This window comes from Dermacentor silvarum, chromosome 11, assembly GCF_013339745.2.
Source record: "Dermacentor silvarum isolate Dsil-2018 chromosome 11, BIME_Dsil_1.4, whole genome shotgun sequence".
Classification (NCBI taxonomy): Eukaryota; Metazoa; Arthropoda; class Arachnida; order Ixodida; family Ixodidae; genus Dermacentor; species Dermacentor silvarum.
Window position 1 is genome coordinate 45,140,220 of NC_051164.1, and position 21,109 is coordinate 45,161,328.

The window sequence follows — 21,109 nt, forward strand, 5'->3', positions numbered from 1 at the left end:
CAAAACACTTCTATGGCTTGCTTCGGTAGTTTACAACACAACAGGCAGTTATATAAGTGGAAGAAATGCCGCACTCTCGTGCAGGCAAAGCGCAGCTCTAAACTCGTGAAGCGCCAGCTTCCGTGACAATGTTGGCTTCAGTCGAGGGCACTTGGTGCGCTATCCAGACCCCAAAGTAGAAATCACTGGTGTGCACACTTTTATACTGGCTTTTCCTTCTAGTCCGAACTTTGGTAACCGCTCCCACCGTACTGTTCTCTACCTATGACATGCGCACAGAAAGTCAAAATCACATCACTGTGTGTTTATTCTACGGCATTAGTTTTCTAAGGAAGCTGCCTACACATTCCTTCAGATCGCTAAACAATATAGCTGGTATATTTTACTCCTGCTACTGACAGGCTAGTTGGCTGCTAAACTGTGAAACATGTTATCAGCCCTCTGGCAGGAAGCAAGAAAAATACGAAATTTGGCTTAGCTCAGCTAACCCTAGATATGCAAAGCGAAAGCTTGGTTTAGCCTGGAAAGTCTTGGTTTCACTTGATTAGCCATTGTTTTAGCTGTAATTATTATACTTAGGTATACACTGATCGATATAAGCCAGGTATGAATTATAATCCGACAAGTCCAAGCGTTTTGCGAGCCGAAGGGCTGGCTCTTCCTCAGTCTCCGACGCTAGCTTCGCGCGCTTGGCATTCCGGACCCTCTCTAGTGAAGCAGTTCGCCGGGCGAAAGACGCCGCGGGGAGGTCAGACTATAGAGAACGAAACGCTGGCAGCTGCGACGGTTGCTAGGCAACGGCTGAGCTCGCGTTGCTGCCACCAGCCACAGCGAAACGGCGTGATGGCAAGAAACGCTGCCAGCTGCGGTGGTTGCTAGGCAACGGCTCAGCTCGCGGTGATGCCACCGGCCAGAGTAGCTTTCGCTATAATGGAAGCATACACTGGAAAGCTGGACTGCAATTGAAAGTTACTTGGCACAGGGTTACAGCACGCAAGCATGGTTACTGTATGTTCTAGCCCTGTGTCAAGTAAAGGTTAAAAGAGTTTGTGATGTATTTAGCGGCCTAGAGCCGTCGCCTTCCTTAAAATAAAGGCTTTATTCATTCATTCATACTTCTTCTCAGCCATCAAATTGCACAACGAAAGTCCCGAGTTTACACACTGTTGGATTTTGATTGCCCATCTTATTTGGTTTCGACTTACATATGTAGTAACCCTCTATAATAAGCAAAATAAGCCAGAAAAAGAAATGCGGCGATAATTTATTTATTTATTTACCTATACAGCAGCCCTATATAGTGCTATAGCAGGAGTGGGAACATAATACATTGCTACACAATAACAAGCATACACATACACAAAAAAATGAAAAAGAAAGCGCTTACATGTTAGCGAGGTGCTTAGTGGTGGTAGCTATAAAATCTATTAGTGATAGTGAACGAATGTCGTTGGGGAGAGAATTCCATAGCTCAATTGTACATGAGAAAAACTGTATTTCAATATGTTAGTACGGGCAAAGATAGGTGATATGTTCAAGGTGCGGGAGGTACGGGTACAACTTGCGTTTGTAAATGTGATGTAGTTACAATCAGAAAGACCACAAGTGGACTTAATAATTGCATATAAAAGTTTTAAGGCTTCGATGAGTTACCGTGAAAGTAATCTTGAACAAGTGCCTAGGTCAGGAGCAATGGCTGATAACTTATAGTTGAAGATACATAAATAATAATTTTTATCACAGTTTAAGTGTTCAACAAGTATCAAAGAGGTATGGTGTGTGCCTCTGCATGACGAATGTGATCTTTTTACTTGAGACTGTGCACTGAGGCTAGGTAGTGTCCGACAGTTCGACTTTAGTTTTCTGCTATACTGAATTACTTAGGTACATGTAGCTTACTTTGTGATGAAGTGAAACTTGGAGCACTGGTGGTCTATACCGCATTTCCACATAAACCACGTAAACAATGCAAACACAATTTTAAAACAAGAGGGGACTAGAACAACAATATATATTACGGATATAATGTGACGTGATGCCACAATTAAACCGAAAGCAACGCTTAGAAGCGGATGGTGCTTCCATGCCACAAAGCTAGTTTATTAGACAGGCAGTACTTCAGAAGTGCCCGTGACACAATCAGGCAAGGCAAAGCTGCGTTTGCTCGTGTGCGTTCGAACACGGCTCCACACGCGGTAGCGATCACAGTATTTTTGCCCAAGTGATTTAGCATGCCACAGTTTAAACTGCCAGAAAACATAAGGAAAAAGTCTACATTACAGTCTTCTCGCAAACAACAACATAACGTATAGTGCATTACCAGATGTGATGGAATAGTTCGGCACGTATGTCTGTGTGCAGTCAGGCGGTAATGAACGTAAGAGACGCACGAACCGAACGTATGTAAACGAACATTTATCTAGCATGATAGGAATGAGACAAGACAAGCATTAAACACAGAATACAGAGCAAAGGTTCATAAAACACACACGTCTACACTAAGTCCTACTCGCAGCGTTCAAGGAAAAAGCAAGTACGTCTTACAGCTTCAGTCCTGATGGTCTCGTCGATCGGTGGTAGATCGTCTGAGCTGTCGTGACGGTTCGCGTTGGAGGCAAGCCAAGGCACGCTGACCCTCGTGGGAGGCGAGACAAGGTAGGATGATGGCACTGGTCATCAGATGAGGCAGGCGACGGCCCACGGCTGCATTACCGTGGCCAGGGCACTCGAACGGGTGTCGGGCGGGTGGCTTCCACAACCACAACTTCACGGGCCACCTCGAGCAAGAGGCGGCCTCAAAGCAAAGCCCTCGGTTAGGCCTCGAGCAAAGGCCTCGGTCAGGCCTCGCTCAGGACACAGCCTGAAGCTGCTCCAACAGGCGGCTACGAGCAGGCAGCAGCCAGGCCTGCTCCAAGCGACGTCACACCAGGCGCCACTCCGCGTCTGCACCGACAGGCAGGCGCGTTGACCTCAGGGCCGCCTCAGGTACCGCGGCAGGAGCTCCCAGAACAGCACACTGATCCTGCGTCTTCCAAGTCACTAGCCCCCTCTCCCCGTTCGGCACCTGCCTCTCCCCGTTCGGCACCTGCCTCTCTTCTTCTTGCTTTTCTCTTGCTTTCCATTTCTTGATGCTGTCAAGCGCACAAGCTGCCCCTGGCTCATCTTCTACTGTTTCTTCTTTCTTCATGCACAATCTAGAGAGTTCTCACAAACAGTCCACGCACATAACACTACTAATGTCCCTGCACTACAATTATCCCCCACTTAAGAAAGTTGTTTGGGGAACAACTTGTTTAGGGTGCACACAATTAGACAACATACACAAACACGATTTGCATGTTGTGGTCATCTGTCCAAGAAGAACTTGCCGTAAGAAAAAAGGACAAATTAGTTAAGCAGTACACCACTGAGGATTTCACACACGGCTAAGATATTCAGCACCTATATTGTCTGCCCCTTTGATCTTGTCCACCGCGAAATCATATTCAGTAAGGAACTTTGATACTCTTCCAAAAGCTTATTAATCTGGTCTATCTGCTGAAAGCTCAAGTCTTTCACTACGGCAACATTTTTATGGGTCTCTCTCTGGTGTAGAGCCACAGAAATTTTTTGTTCTTCTGAAATACCCGACTCGATGCCAACTGCGCCATACTTCTGGTTGTGTGGTTCCGTTTCCCTTTCCTCGTAGCTTTTAAGGAGGTTAATGTGGAAGAGGCTTACTCGCGAACCGAGGTCGATAAGGTAGTCATAATCGTTCCGCTTTTCGACCACCGTGAAGAACCCTTCCATGTCAAGTTTAGCATGTTTTTCCCTGATGGAAGGAGCAGTAACACTTTATCACCTGCAAAAAGCTGCCTGACTCTTGATTTTCTGTCATAGTACTTCTTTTGGGAAGTTCTGGAGCTCTTCATGAGCCATTTTGCAGCTGTCCTGTAACCTTCCCTGGAGCTCTACGACATATCCGTACGTCGTCTTGGTCTCGGCGTCGAGATATCGCCAGTCCATAATTCCTTAAGGATGGACATCGGTCCCCGCACAAATCTTCCATACAGGAGGTCAAATGGAAAAAACCCCAGGCTTGTCTGTGGGACCTCTCGGTAGGCGAACAGCAATGGGGCCAAATATCTATCTCATTTTTAGGGCATTCTTGACACATGCGTCGGATCATTTGCTTAAGCGTCCCATTAAACTTTTCCACGAGACCCTACGCAATGGGATAGTACGGCGTTGTGGGCAGTTGTCTAAATGACAGTATTCGTCCCAGTTCCTGCATTAGACTGAACGTGAAAGACTTGCCTATGGTCACTCACTATCTCACGTGGAACCCCAACACGGGAGTACATTTCTAGTAGGCCTTCTGCTACCCGCTCTGTTTGAATACTTGGTAATGCTACCGCATTCGGGGTAGCGGGTGGCAAAGTCAATCATGGTCAGTACATATTTATTCCCTTTATCGGACGTTGGTGACAAAGGACCAATAATGTAGAATGCGACTCGTTGGAATGGTGTCGCGATGATGGGCGTATTCCCTAATGGCACGCGACCTACAAGGTGCTTTGGTACAGTTCTTTTGGATGTCACACGATTTGACGAAAGGTGTAACATCCGCATGTACTCCCGGCCAATAAAGTTGCTCAAGGACACAGTCTATTGTCCTCTTTTGTCTCTGATGGCCAGCAAGTACCCCTTCATGCGCCATCTTTAGTACGGTGTCCCGGAGCTTCTTCGGAACCCCAAGTTGCTCGATGTCCCGTCGTTCTGCAGTATGGTAGCGCCGGAAGAGGATGCCTCTAACCTAACACAAACTAGGTAACAGCTTGCTTCTTGGGACGTGCTTCTTTTGTCCAATGCTGCAAAACAAGCTTCTAGCGTGGGGTCCGTGCTTTGCAACTTCTGCTTTTCCTCCGGGCTGATGTTTAACTGGTTGAGTTGTGGTGCGGGTAGTTGGTGCTGCTGCTCCTTCTTTTTCTCTGTAGCAGCCGTCATTCCAACTTTACGTGAATCTTTCGCACTGCAACTTGACAATTCTGAACCTGCTTGATTGCTCTTTGCATCGACAATCGGATAGACGCCTTCAACGTTGCCTAGTACAACGTCGTTCAAAGGATTCTCCATACAAACTGCATGAACGTGTCCCTTGAAAACCGGCGAGTCAATGTACACCTCCGCCTCCGGCAATTTCTTTGCGGACCGGTCTAATAGGCGTATTATGAGGTACTATCCGTCAGTTTAGATTTCAGGAACCAGGGGCCATTTTACTACGACTGTATCGCAGCCGGTATCTCGCAGGATGGTCACCCTTTATCCTTCAAGCTGACCCATTACCGTTGGCATTGGTTTCGACACACCTGTACACGTTGTACCACTCCGAGCAACGTAAAGAACGTCGTGATCGTCTTCCGCACTTGGTTGGGCACGTTCCTGTTGTTTTGCCTCTTCACCTTAGACTGGTGCGGTCTTAAGAGAGAGAATGACGCTTCATCACGCCTGTTAGAGCCAGTAGGGCAAGCATCTGCCCTATGACCTGTCTTCCTACATATCCAGCAGGGTGATGCCTTTGAAGCTCTGGATCTAGACCAGCAATCGGAAGCTCGGTGACCCTGTTTGTTACAAAGAAAGCAGAATGGTTTTCCTTTGCTTTCATTTGTAGCCAGTGCTTTATTGTGGGCTAGAAGCTTCCCCTCGCCTTCCTTTTCTTCCTTGCCTCTGGCAAGAGTTCTGACACCTTGCGCTTCCAGGTACTGGTCGGCTGTCTTTGCGAGTGTGTCAAGGTCACGACACCCTCTTTCCTTGAGAAAGATGGCCAAATTTGCCTCGCAGCGTCGTAAAAACTGTTCCGACACGATGTTATCTCTCGGCGCTTCATACGCCTTCGGTGTGTTGGCTAACTCTTGCCAGTGGTCAAAGTAGACGACAAGACGTCCTGGAAACTGTGTTGCCGTCTCAGCATTTTCAGGCTTCGCGTCTCGAAACTTCAAGCAATATCCTTCTTCCGTGTAGCGGAACCGCAGCAGAAGAGTCTGTTTCAACTGTACATAATCCGTGGCGTTTTCCGCGGACATCCGACCTACTGCCGTTAACGCTTCACCGGTCAGACACAAACTTAATGACAAGGCCCACTTCTCTCGTGGCCAACCTTGACTAGCAGCCACTCTCTCAAACCTTTGAATGTAGGCGTCTAGTTCATCCCTACCTTCCTTATAGGGCGGAATCATCTTATGAGGACTGCGAAAACCATCGCCACCACCAGTCTCATCGCTTACGACACATGCCTGTGAATGCTCTGCCACTATTATCCGCCGTCGCTCTTTGAGGAGTGCTCGTTCAGCCTCCAGGCGGGCTAACTCTCGCACTTGCTCTTCCTGTGCCGCAATCTTTGTTTCTTATCATTCCTTTGCTCGCTGATCTCTCATTTTCTTCTGCTCTGAGCCTTCAAAGCCTCTCCACTCAGTCCCATCTCCTTACCTAACTCAACTAGCATTCTCTTTTCGTCCATTATCGTCTGCCGCACACAAACTACGTGCGACTCTAAGATGTGACGATAGAGCTTTGTCCTGTCGAGGACGCCAGAAATTGTGATGGAATAGTTCGGCACGTATGTCTGTGTGCAGTCAGGCAGTAATGAACGTCAAAGACGCACGAGCGGATGTAAACGAACATTTATCTAGCATGATAGAACTGAGACAAGATAAGCACTAAACACAGAATACAGAGCAAAGGTTCATAAAACACACACGTCTACACTAAGTCCTACTCGCAGCGTTCAAGGAAGAAGCAAGTACGTCTCACAGCTTCAGTCCTGATGGTCTCGTCGATCGGCGGTAGATCGTCTGAGCTGTCGTGACGGTTCGCGTTGGAGGCAAGCCAAGGCACGCTGACCCTCGTGGGAGGTGAGCCAAGGTAGGATGATGGCAATCTGATGATGATCAGATTAGGCAGGCGACGGCCCACGGCTGCATTACCGTGGCCAGAGCACTCGACGGGTGTCGGGCGGGCGGCTTCCACCGCCACAACTTCACGGCCCACCTCGAGCAAGAGGCGGCCTCAAAGCAAAGGCCTCGGTTAGGCCTCGAGCAAAGGCCTCGGTTAAGCTTCACGCAAAGGCCTCGGTCAGGCCTCGCTCAGGACACAGCCTGAAGCTTCTCCAACAGGCGGCTACGAGCAGGCAGCAGCCAGGCCTGCTCCAAGCGACGTCACACCAGGCGCCACTCCGCGTTTGCACCGACAGGCAGGCGCGTTGACCTCAGGCAAGCCTCAGTTACCGCGGCAGGAGCTCCCGGAACAGCGCACTGGTCCTGCGTCTTCCAAGTCACGAGCCCCCTCTCCCCGTTCGGCACCTGCCTCTCTTCTTCTTCCTTTTCTTTTGGTTTCCTTTTTTTGACGCTGTCAAGCGCGCAAGCTGCCCCTGGCTCACCTTCTTCTGTTTCTTCTTTCTTCATGCACAATCTAGAGAGTTCTCACAAACAGTCCACGCACATAAACAACACTAATAATGTCCCTGCACTAAACCAGGCCAGAACCTCTCGAAAAAAAAAAAGACGCCTTATATTTCTGCAAATCGGCAAGCTTCGTGGCATGTGTCACACAAAATAAATTTCCATGATACAGCAGTGTGCAGGTTCTATAAGTAAAATAAGATACATTCAGCGCAAATATCATCACTCTATGATGGTATGCAATAATGATAATCTCTCATAATAAGAAGGGTCCATCCTTAATTTTGCAATAAAGGTTGAAATTCTTGAATCCGAGCCCTGTAAATTTTAAAACGCAGGGGTGCCACCATGTTAAGCAATAGTGATGTAATGTCTATGTTACAAGCATTACCCATGCATTCGTGCCACATCGCCCAAAAGAAATAAATTTTCCCGTCCAAGACTGCTTCATATAAGATTGTTAAACGTATGGTTTGGTTCCAATAACCCTATCAGGAACACCTCATTTTTACATTTGAACTTCGTAATAAATTTATCTCTTGCGATGCCAGCCTCCCACAATGCTGAACATTGCTGACGCTTTATAGTTAAACTTTAGTGGGAACACTTGACTGTAAAGCTATCCAGGGCTGCCGTGTTGCAGGAAAGACCTAGAAATGCTCCATTTCATGTGTAACAGCTTGTTTGATTTGCTCGCACAACCTACCAAGAGCAAATTAAAATTATTTTTACCAATTTAGCATTTTTGCCCGCTAGACCATAATCAAATGACATCAATATATGAAGTCGGAGTCCTATGTATTAACACCGGCCTATGTTGCCACAGCTGCACTCTGTCAGACGTGTTGTAATATCGAAAGCGTGCTTGTCCACCAGCATTCCAATGTCGCCAACAGTGATTACCAACGCAGTTAAGTAGATGGCCATGATTCAGGTAGTAAAATGCTGAGAAAAAAGATCCTGTGCTTGTGTAGTTCAAACTCTGCACAAATACTGCGATTAATTTACCTACAATTCTGCTCAAATTCTGCGCTTGTGTAGTTCAAATCCAGCGCTAATGCAGCTCCACTAATATGAAACCTGGGGAAGTGCGAAGCAGTGATGCGCCGCTGTTTCCCTTATGTTAACTGACTGTTGGTTTTGAGCTACACAAGCGCAAAATCTTAACAGGATTGGAGGTACTTGAGGCGCTAGATTCAAATTTTGCGCAGTTGTAGTTAAAATCCAGCGCTAATGCAGCTCCACTAACATGAAACCTGGCGAAGTGCGAAAGAGTAATGCGGCGGTGTTTCCCTTATGTTATTGTTGTGCTATTGTTGGACGAGTGAGGAGGGATCGAGTGCTCGTGTGGTGGTGGCACCCTCATGCGCTGCGCTGGTACCAGGTTGGCGTTTCGGAAGCAATTTTCACGAGTTTCACGTGTGGCGCATACGGGTATGCGGGTAGGCGCCACATGTGATTTTAGTATCGTTAATCGTGACATAACTGACGAACATGTGATGTTTTTGACGTCACGACCTTTCAGTCATGTTAGCCATGCATTCGTACCTTTCTATGCCAATTTTGGTATATACCAAGTGAACGAGACGCGAGTTTTTAGCAGATCTTGTTTTTGCGCGTGACCACAACAACATGACATCGCATAAGACGCCGACAGCCGGGAACCCTAATGTGCTTCGCACTTTTAAAACATCCATTCACTTTGACGGATACAGCATTGCAATAACATGAAAGACATTGGCCCATGGCATGTAGGACATCCCTTCTGAACTCTAGCACGACAACAGCAACTAGCCTTTCGGTAAAAAAATGATGAATTAGTAATCTTATGTTACCTTGTCCCTGCTAACTATCAACACAATCATCTGATTTTCATGCATATCTACTCTCCGCTTTAGCAATAAAACTGAAGTACTTATAAAATACAGTCTATGATGATTGCGTTCGCTTTTATGGTATGTCCAAACTTTCTTGCAGCGAATAAAACATTTACAGCTAGCATACTGACAAGAATGTAGACTGCCCAGACATCATTCGAAGCAAAACGTCTTGCCGCACAACAAGCAGTTGCACTAAGGAAAGACGCAGCAGAGTTAAGAATTTTTTTGGTCTCTACAATAAAAAAGTGCTTGCAAGCAGTTAAGTAACTATCACACGTAGTGAACCACTGCTGTTAGCTCGAACGTATAGTTCCGTATTCTAACGGAATTTCTTGACATATCGGATACAATCTGCTCTCAAGGCATTACAAACGTGAATACAAGTTAAATGCGCAACTGAATGTACGTTTATTCTACGTTTATATGCGAGTAAGCAAGATGTTATAAGAGTAACATGGAAATAAAGCCGATCGCGCTACCATGTAGTTCGACCCAAAATGATAGGTAATCCTTTCCATTCACGCGTCATGTTTGCTCTATGACGCTGTTTACTAACTTTTTGAAACAATACTTTTGTTCGCGACGCCGGCTTACAACACATCATTTTACCACATATGCTATGCAAACCAAACCAATACATTACTACGAGCTTACCTCATGAGCAAGTTACGAGTCCGCGTACACTGTTGAAAATCCGTTGAGGGTGGGGTACGCGTATCCAAACGCATACGTGAACCCGAACACAGGACAACTTCTTCGATGCCGGAATCTGCAGAGTTTTGTAGACAAAGTGGAACACATTCAGCGCAAACCTCCCTGTGCTATGACGGCACGTGATGAGCACACAAGTGTGCACCGCAAGGCGACAAATTTGAACGTGCCAAGTGTAACCATCCATTGCTTCTGTTCTTCGCTCACGATGCGTTGATATCGGTTCCTTGGGGCCTTGCTCCCCTCTTGAGTTCAAATCAAGACATATTTCCGGTAAACTAACCATATTTATAACATAATACGATAATATCCGGATGACTACACAATTGCAGCGTTGTGAACCGCTCTTTAGATCCTTCGAGATCGGAAGTGAAGCGCGAGGTGCCCCTTGGTGGAGTACTCTGAGAGCACCGAGAACCAAACAAAATCGGTTTTGTTTTCGCATTTGTGCTATAGTTGCTGGAACAGTAAAATAATTGTTTGACAAATAATTTAACTCTCAAAGAGAACACTTTCTCTTAAACAGGGCAGTACGAATGCTAGTACATTTAGTAGAAAGAGAGGAAGCAAGCAGACGAAAGGCAGAGAGGTGAAGCAGACGGGCGTTCGGTTCGCCACTGGGAACCCAAATGTTGCAATGCAGTACAATCCAATGCGTCCATAAGCGCTAGTATAATGCTAATTTGGGCTGGTTGGTGCGTGTATTGAACGGATGAGCGTAGTGCGCACAATAAGTTGTGTCATAACTTTTTCCTCTGGGTAGAGTCAAGCTCATGGAACAAATGCTGCTGCATGTTTAGTCAAACATTAAATAAAGGTTGAATAGTTACGGCTATTGGCACTGGACATTTTTTTAAGGTGCAAGCCTTAGGTGTCTATGTTCTCGGTGACTTTGCGGGGATCTTGGCAAAACTGGCCGCCGCAAAGAGCAAACACACTTCTAAATTGCTCAGATTAACGTCACATTTCTCAGGGAGGTTCCTGTAAACAACGTTAATTAGTAGCTTTGAAAAGAAAGTTTGGCACATTTCGGTCTTTGTGGGAATCGAACCCGGGCCTACGCTGCGCGAGACACGCTTCCCTGAAAGCATGGCTGCCTTTTATTTTTCTTACATGGTATTTAATGTATCATGTACGTATATGGCTAAAGCCACGGTTGCTCCACGGTTCTGGCTTGCTTAAAGGTGCCTAGTGCGTGCCTGACTGCACACGTCACGTGATCACAGAGACGCGCTCGTGCCAGTGCACGCGCGCTCGTCGTCGTCGTCCACAACTCGCTTCGCAGCCGCTGGTCATGCCAGCGTCCCAGTCCGACCCCTCGCGCTCGTGCCACTGCTCGCGCGTTAAGGCCCAACCGCATGCACGCGATATTCAAGCGACAGCGACAAGCGACGCGACAGGCACACCCTGTCGCGCTGTCGTGTCGCGGCGTGGAGCAACCGCATGAACGCGACATCGCGAAAAAGAGTAGCGACGGATTTACATTGTTGTGCGAATAAGTGTTATCGTGCGCGCGTAAAGAAATCTCAATTTTATCAAAAGGTCAATGTTTTATCTAGACCTGGCTAAAATATGTTATCATCCCCAGTGAAAATCCGTCCCATGCATCCCCAGTGGAACTCCGTCCCATGCCGCCAGCGTAAGGTGCCGTGGCGCCATCTGTTGGGCAAAACCTAAAACACTTTCTCGGCTCTCGGTGGCGTCTCAGGCCTAACACCGTCAAAACAAAACAACCGATCTCAATAATAACGACAAGAGAGCGCCGATACTTAGTCTACAGCTAGCGATGAGGTGAAGCGATGACTGATTGTGCTATTTATTTTTTGCTGTCACAGCAGAGAGCAAGTTGCATGAGCGAATTCAGATCGAAGCGGGCAGATTGATTGCTGCCATGTTGTTGTGCAATCGCTGTCCCCAGCGGATGTCGTCGCGCTGACTTCCGGGCGACAAGCGATATTTTCTGGCTGGCTAGAAACCGGCGACACGACCAGCGACAGCGACGGATAGCCCACCGCGACGGCAAAACCTGTCGCTCGTCGCCGTCGCTTGTCGCTGTCGCTCGAAAATCGCGTGCATGCGGTTGGGCCTTCATCGTGTTGTTCCACTGCTGGCAGGCTTTCGCTTTCACGTTTTGCAAACGTGTCAGACTTGGTTTCTTTTTTTCTCGCTTTTTTTGTCAGTGCACAAAGTACTACGTCCATCATCTTCGGTCATCGCGTAGTTTGAACACATATTGGTACATGTTCGCGAACTTTATTCTGCCTTGCTCGCCGGTCTTGCGTGCTCACCGGTCTTGTTTTAAGATGAAGCGACAAATGTTTGCGATTATATATACATTTAACCGTAAGAATTGACAACACATGGGCAGCGCAGATTATGCGTAATTGTGGAGTGTCTATGAATGCACAGTTATTGACGGAGGTGTTATACCTTGGACTATTATCTGGCGGTTGAAACCAACTACTGTACAGTTCAGCAAAGGCCTTTCACTCTTGGGCTGTTTCTGGCAGCCAAAAAGTTTATCTGGCTGAAGTAATCGGATCTCTAGGCCACCAATTCTCTTCGAGAGAATTTGGTGCTAAATGTAAACGTACTTACGCTCAGTATACCACTCCCTGTGTTTCGGCATAGATTTACGAGCACACAATTTTTTTTTTTTGCAAAGAGCACCCATCTCATTCCCTGTGCATCAGCACCTGAGATGCGCAAGCTTGTTTCCATTGGAACGTATGCCCACTGCTCTTCGTTCACTTGAACGTGTATGCCGTATTACAAACTGCAATGCGCTAATACGAAAAAAATTGAAAACATTGCACACAGACGCATTTATTTGCGCATGAACCATCGTCACAAGGCCCGTATGCGCGGCAAACTGCGACTGGAATAGATTGTTGAAAACAAATTTTATCATAGGATCTGTTGTTGTAGATTCTGGCAGAAGGCTAGCTCTCACACTTTCTACGTCTCCTAATAATGCGTGCAGTTGGCGTGTTCAACAAAATATTGGTAAATGAAATTTTCTGAGTACAAGCGCTCATACAGACACCGTGTATAGATTTCGTCCCGAAATATACGAATGTCCAAGTAACAAACATACGGAATTCTGCCTCTTTCGTGCAGAGCAGTGCAGCCACTGGGTTAAAAGGGGTGAGGTGCACGTGAAACGTAAAACTAGAGCACTTTCCGTATTTGAATGAAAGTTTCCGCCATATTTTTCGAAAATTACACATTTTTCGTACCTTTACGTGGAATTTTTCCGTGGCACACAATTTTTTATAGTGTAGTTTCTATTCTTTGGTGTAGGTATCCACAGATGCACATATGGACGTTGTGACGGACCTACTACTAAGGAAACACTTACATTGTTGATGGAAAAGACTGACTGTTTCATGACACAATACAGAGAGGTCGACAAAGAACTGCTCCTGGTGAGAACCTTACTGTATTCTTGTTGGGTAATCTGCTGCGACTTCAAAGATGTGTAAAACTAATTCTAAACAGTTTAGTAACAATATATGTTTACTATGTATCTTACATTAAAAATACCGAAAGATACAATACATGTGTCTTTGGGCATTTGTCAATTGTGCTCGCCAGAAATTATGGGTTTGTGCTTATGAAATCAGGCACCTTTCTTAAAATATCCACAAAAATTACTTGAAGCAGTTTCATTTACCCTAAAGTATTCCAATTCAGAAATGTATATCATGAATATTTTCGCTAGATGTATTATAGTAAGTTAATTGCCGTGATTTATGGTTTTGAATTTAAAGTTGATCATATATTTCCTCCTATTACTGTGCTGTTAAATAATTTTTATTTGTGTCTGCGCACGAGAACAATTACAACGCTTTATAGTGGCATTAACTGTGTGGCCTTAGCGCTTGAGAGCCAAAGAAATTAATTACTTTCAATGTCGTGACCATGAATCTGCTGCACTTAATTAGACGCATAAGTTGTGAACTCATGTAGTGCAAGTAATATCTGTGTTAAAACACAGTGAGCGAAAATTTCATTTCACACATTTATGATGTGGCGCTGCGTTGGTACTTAAGCCGCGCTACTGTGAAACCGTTGGTGCGCCGATCCACACTCTCGATGACTAAGCTAAGCTGTGCGGAAGGAACGGCGGCGCACTGGCTACCTGCCTTTGTGTGACATAAGGAGAAGCGTAACCTGAAGGTTGAAGCTATGCGCGTGCTTCAGACTTTCGTTTTGGTTTCGAGAACGCTTAGAGTCTCAATTTGTTATGCTGCGTTTTCGTGCGGTATCGTTTTGTACAAGATCTAAAAATTCATTTTGCTTAAACAGAGAGCTCGTTTGCATTTTCCAATGCCGATGACACTGCCTAAATGAAAATGTTAGATGCTATAATTACCTTTTGCTTTAATAGAGACGAATTACTACACATTACATTTTGCCTCATTGTCGCCACCGCTGATCGCATGACTCAGAAGGAACCGTCGTTTTACTTGAGCACACTTATTTTAAATGCTGCCTTGTCTTGATGGAAACACCTTGTATATATATATATATATATATATATATATATATATATATATATTTGTTACTGCCAGTGCATAGTACCTGTAGGAGAATTAGCCACATGAAATGTACAACTTAAATGGCTCTGTGTTCTTGACGTCTCATAAAACAGCTTTTAGCTTAACGAATGATCCAAGTTGCCTCGTTATAGGAGTATATTTTCCAGGTTGAATTATATTTAGGCAGATTTTAATGTGTTACTGTTGCATGGTGTTATGAGCATTTATACCGCAAAACATGTTGTTTTTCGGAACTTGATGGGAGTTACAACGTGAGCATTTTCTATTTATGCTTTTGACCTCAGTATGTATACACTTACTGAACATTTTTCAACAAGGCAGCTAGAACTAATATGCAATATCGGAACTGCAGGTGCCTACACCTGTCATTTAACTTGCGCAGGTATAATGATATATAGCAATAAAAATCCTAATGACAAAACAAGTTGTGCTCAAAACAAGAATTAAATTAAGAGCGTCATTATTAGGCAATCGCAGACTGTTAGGGATGTTGTAGGGTGGAGCATCGGGTCATATTCGCAAGAAATCAATACTAATTTTCGAACACGATACGCAGTTTACAAGATATAACAAACCAATTTGACGCATTTACCCTACCATTTCAATCCACTGTAGGTTTATTGCATACCTTCCGTTGCAGGATGTACGTGAGTCTTTGTATTCAGATACATTAAGCGAAGATCTTGCTGACAACACTGGCCTTCAGATGGCCTTGAACGTGAGTTTCTAAATGCCATGCGTGAATATTCATTTCATATATTTTCGACGAAGTATAACTGACATTGCGACGTTAATGGCCCATCACTTCAAAATGTTGCATGTGCTTATTTTCAGGGGTGGTCACGATGCATGATTTTGTTCTATGCTAGAAAAAGATTTTATGCAGAATACTATTTTTAGAGCAATGGAGCAAAGAGCAATGGAACGAAAAATCTTAGGAGTAACGTTAAGAGACAGGAAGAGAGCGGTGTGGATCAGAGAACAAACGGGGGTAGACGATATTCTAGTTGACATTAAGCGGAAGAAATGGAGCTGGGCAGGCCATGTAATGCGTAGGATGGATAATCGGTGGACCATTAGGGTTACAGAATGGATACCAAGAGAAGGGAAGCGCAGTCGAGGACGGCAGAAAGTCAGGTGGGATGATGAGGTTAGGAAATTCGCAGGCGCAAGTTGGAATACGCTAGCGCAAGACAGGGGTAATTGGAGATCACAGGGAGAGGCCTTCGTCCTGCAGTGGACATAAATATAGGCTGATGATGATGATGACTATTTTAGGAAGCCTACTTGATGTACTTATAATGAAACCGGTTTCCCATCGGCGAACCTTTTAGAAGAAATGTTAAATACTAACTTCAAATCTGATCCATGAATATTTGTAAACATATGCAACTAATAAGCGCCAGTAAACGCGAAATAGCAATATGACAAATATATCATTGAATAGCAATAGATGAGCTGATTGATGGCTGTTCAGATTATTAACCCTCCCAAATGACTCGTAAATGATTAGGCTGCATGTTTTTTAAATAATTTTATTACTGCAAGGCCCTCCTGCTGGCAATTCGCTTGACATTGCGGAAAGTGTTGAAGCAGCTAATTGCGCTTCGTTATCGCGTTTGCTTTTAGATTAAAATCAAGTGCGGTGGAACACCAGCATATATACAAGCCCACATTCAAAACAAGGCTTATGGAGCGTCGATTCCTTACCGCGAAGCAATGCAAGAATGATTCGTCTCCACGTAAAATTAATATTAGGCAGTCATCTTACGTTAAACTACACGTTGCACTTGTTGACCACGAAAGCCAAGCACCATGTGCATTTGAGGTGAGCGCATCCCAGGGCTGAAACACGAATGCCCGTGCACTTGCAGTTCGAGGATATTTAAATGTGACATATATTTCGTCTAATCTCTGTATATTTAGACACAATCTCTCCAATGCTACTCACTGCATGCTTAGAAGAAGTATTCTAGCTCTTAGACTGGGGAGGTTTAGAAGTGAGGATCAACGGTGAATATCTCAGCAACCTTCGGTTTCCAGAGAACATTGTCCTATTCAGCAACAATAGGGACTAATTACAGCAAATGATTGAGGACCTTAACCAAGAAAGTGTAAGAGTGGGGTTGAATATCAATATGCAGAAGACAAAAACAATGTTCAACAGCCTGACAATCAAACAAGAATTCAGGATCACCAGTCAGCCTCTAGAGTCTGTAAAGGAGTACGTTTATCTAGGTCATTTACTCACACGGGACGCTGATCATGAGAAAGAAATTTAGAGAAGAATAAAATTGGGTTGGAGTGCATAAGGCAGGCATTGCCAAATCATGCCAGGGAGCTTACCACTGTCGTTAAAAAGAAAAGTGTACAATCATTCCACTCTACCGGTGCTAACATATGGGGCAGAAACTTGGAGGTTAACAAAGAAGCTCGAGAACAAGTTAAGGACCGCACAAAGAGCAATGGAACGAAACATGCTAGGCATAACGTTAACAGACGGGAAGAGAGCGGTGTGGATTAGAGAACAAACGGGGATAGCCGATATTATAGTTGACATTAAGCAGAAAAAATGGAGCTGGGCAGGCCATGTAAAGCGTAGGATGGATAACCGGTGGACCATTAGAGTAACAGAATGGATACTAAGAGAAGGGAAGAGCAGTCGAGGACGGCAGAAAACTAGGTGGGGTGATGAAGTTAGGAAGTTTGCAGGCGCAAGTAGGAATCAGCTAGCTCAAGGCAGGGGTAATTGGAGATTACATGGTCACATGGATCACTTCGTCCTGCAGTGGACATAAATATAGGCTGATGATGATGATATTTAGTCCTAATGATACTAGAATGAAGATATATATTCTGAAACATTGCAACACACAATGTACAAGACGATAGCTAAATAAGTTATCAGTAAAAAATTGTAGGTGGTGAAATAGTGGCTGATAAGTAGTTGTGTAAGCAGAGCTCCGCATTTTTGGTTCGTTGCGGTCATCCAGAAATGCGCACATTTGCTGTACGCTGCTCTCTAGACTTTTGTTCTCACTTAAAAAAAACGAGCTGAGAAAAACAGTATAAGTGTTCATACCACCAGTTTTAGAAAAGCCGGCGTGAGTCAACGTCAATCTGGTTACTATGCGCCTCACCGTGAAATATTTGTTCTGGGAGTCATTTTGATAGACGACGTAAAAAAGTAGAAGCAAGCCGAAACAGAGCACAGAAACACAAGTGTGGTTGCACCTGCAGGCCTCATGTATTATGCGAAGCAGAACAGGGGTGCTTGGCTTTATCATCGACACAGTAAATTAAGGACATGGACAGCCATTACGTCCATACTATGAAAATCATCCTGAGGCCCTTTAAGCTTTCTTGGCTGCCGGCTCCCGCACAAGTTAAAGATGGGTTAACCTTTAAGCTGGATAAAATGAAGTAAAATAGAGCACGCTGCGGCTACATTACTTCGAGGTGAAATCAAAGGGCACGTTTCTGGTTAACGATTTAATTATATCGTTCTCCATTTCATTTCCAGGCATATAACAATGTACTTGGCGAAGAATGTGAAGGGCTGGGCACACGTCTAACAGGTCTACAGAGCTTCAGCGGAACGCAGTTGTTCTTCATTTCAAGTGCTACGGTAGGTTGTCTGCGTTTATAAAAACAAATTATATTCCATATGAGCAAACATTTTTGAATTACTTTTTCAATACCTGCTTATGATTTTCCATTATTTCCACAGACTATGTGCAGAATAGCAGACAAGGATGCGCTATTTCAAGTGACAGGCAACCAAGTATTCAGTCCTGCGCGAAATAGGTAAGGAAGGATATCGGGTTAGGAAATGTGTATTCCTGGTTTCAACGTCTTGTTACGTTTTCACAGCGAAGCTGTTTAAGCCAGCCGTCATTTGTGGTGCGTATCAAGAAACTACCAAGAAAGAAATGAAAATAAACTTTCTTGCCGAAGCGAGATTTGAACCCGCGTACCCCCGTTCCCACAGCGAGCGTCGTAACCACAATACGATACAGCCTTTTTTTTCTTTATTGCCGATTGTGACATGCAAAACAAGAAAAGTAAAAATGATAAAAAACATCAATCTACTTCGGCTGACGTAGGAGGGGTTAAAATCTTTTCAAAAAAGCCAAATCATCGAGGATATAAATACATTCGGGCGGTTCAGCTTGCACCGAGATACAATTTCCTTACGACCACAACACTTTCAATCAAGTTTTCGCGCGCCCAACGAATAGACTAAATACAGCCACCCTTGTAGAACATGCACTTATGCGAACCGTATGATTGCGTTACAGCGTCGTTATCTTCGTCCACAGCTGGCGCGTTCGTATGGTCGTGCTCTGCGAGGTGAAGTGATGCTGCGCGCTATGAGAGCGACAGAGAGAAGCATTCACGGAGCGGGTCTCCCATTACGCGGTGTCGGCAATGGAACGCGGTGTCGGCATTGGTACGCGGTGTTGGTGTTGCAAGCTGCGTTACGCAACGCGCAGTGACGGCTGTAAGTCCGAGACGCGGGAAAAGAAATTATCATCATCATGAACATTAAGATGAAAATGTCGCGCACACTTGCGGAAAATGCTGGGCTACGATCACCCAGCGTCACTGTTTCAGGGGTTGCGCGGCCGAGTGTATTGTAAAGTGTTTTTTATTCGTTTGCATAAAGTGTGCACTAAAAGCAAAATGAGAGGGCCATCATGCCTTTTCTCGAGACATTTTTTTTGTGTTGTGGAAGTTTGTAACAGTGTTACCTCATCAGATGTAGTTATTCTAGTGTGCTCAGCGTAATACTTCTAGCAATTCCTTTCGTTTGGGTACTGTGGCAGGGAGTGTCCGAAAGTGTCAGAAGAGAAGTAATTCTTCAATAGATTGTACCCCGCAAAGGACCACAGTGAATACAAGACGCATTTAACAATTCATGCCATTCATTCTGCCAAACGGACAGAGCAAAGCAGGCCGAACCGGCAGAACAGAGCAGGCCAAACAGGCCGAATAGAACAGAGCAGGCCAAACGGGTAGATCAGATCAGAGCAGGCCAAACGGGCAGGGCACGCCGAATGGGCAGGTTAGGGTAGACCGTATAGGCAGAGCAGAGCAGAACGAACGGACCGAGCAGAGCAGGTCGAACGGGCAGAGCAGAGCAGGCCAAGCGGGGAGAGCAGGCCAAACAGGCAGAGAAGAGCAGGCTAAATGGGGAGAACAGAGTAGACCCGGCTAAACGGGCAGAGCAGGCAGGAGCAGAGGAAGCGGAAGGCCAGATCAAGCCGAACGGGCAGGGCAGAGCAGGCCGAACCACCAGAGGAGACCGAAAGACCAGAGCAGGCCGAACAGGCAGAGCCGAGCAGGCCGAACGGGCAGAGCAGAGCAGGCCAAGCGGGGAGAGCAGGCCGAACGGGCAGAGCAGAGCACGCCGAACGGGCAGCGCACAGCAGGCCAAACGCGCAGAGTACAGCAGGCCAAATGGGCAGAGCAAAGCAGACCGAATGGTCAGAGCACAGTAGACCGAATGGGCAGAGCAGATCACGTCGAACAGACAGAGCAGAGCAGGCCGAACGGGCCGAGCAGAGCAGGCCGAACGGGCAGAACTTTAGCAGGTCGAACGGGCGGAGCAGAGCAGGCCGCATGGGCACAGCAGATCAGGCCGAACAGGCAGAGAAGAGCAGAGCAGGCCGCAGGGGCAGATAAGAGCAGAGCAGGCCGCACAGGCAGATAAGAGCACAGCAGCCGAATGGGTAGAGCAGGCAGGACCGATAGAACAAAGCAGGATGAATGGGCAGGGCAGAGCAGGCCAAATGGGCGGAACACAGTAGAGCAGGCCAAAAGGGCAGACCTGAACAGAGCAAGCCGTATGGGCAGAGTAGAGCAGGCAAACGGGCAGCACACAGTAGACCAAACAGGCAGAGCAGAGCATGCCGAATGGGCAGAGCAGAGCAGGCCTAAGGGGCAGAGCACAGCATACCGAACGGCCAGAGCATAGCAGACCGATCGAGCAGAGCAGTTCCGGCTGAACGGGCTGAGGAGAGCATGTCGAACGGGCAGAGCAGAGCAGGCCGAACAGGCAGAGCAGAGCAGGCCAAATGGGCAGAGCAGAGTGCAGCATACCGAAAGGGCCGACCACAATAGAGCAAACCGTACGGGCAGAGTATAACAAGCCTAATAGGCAGAGCAGAGCAAGCCGAACGGGCCGAGCAGGACAGAGCAGGCTGAACGGGGCGAGCAGAACAGAGGAGGCCGAATGGATGAAGCAGAGAAGACCGAACGGGCACAGCAGGCCGAACGGGTAGAGAAAGTCGAACGGGCAGAGCAGAGCAACTGAACGGGCACAGTAGAGCAGTCTGAACGGGCAAAGCAGAACAGACTGATCGGGCACGGTAGAGCAGGCCGAACGGGCAGAGCCGAGCAGAAAAGGCCAAACGAGCAGAGCAGAGCAAACCGAACGCACAGAGCAAGCCGAACGGGCGGGGCAGAGCAGGCTGAACGTGCAGAGTAGGCCGCACGGGCAGAACAGAGCAGG

At 46.2% G+C, this 21,109-nt stretch overlaps 2 protein-coding genes across 4 annotated transcripts in view; one reads left to right on the forward strand and one right to left on the reverse strand.

The window, feature by feature from the left end:
- Positions 1 to 21,109, reverse strand: part of LOC119432548 (neprilysin-4-like) — an 811,607-nt gene that overhangs the window by 446,081 nt on the left and 344,417 nt on the right. The gene's annotated exons all lie outside the window — the stretch shown is intronic.
- LOC125941613 (neprilysin-4-like) overlaps positions 1 to 21,109 on the forward strand; it is a 100,852-nt gene that overhangs the window by 43,029 nt on the left and 36,714 nt on the right. For 2 of the 3 annotated variants that reach the window (XM_049659294.1, XM_049659296.1), the window contains exon 9: positions 13,331 to 13,455. The exons of the other annotated variant lie outside the window; for it this stretch is intronic. In XM_049659294.1, coding sequence (XP_049515251.1) covers positions 13,331 to 13,455 — 125 coding nt within the window. The remainder of the gene's footprint in view (positions 1 to 13,330; positions 13,456 to 21,109) is intronic. 3 annotated transcript variants of the gene reach the window in all.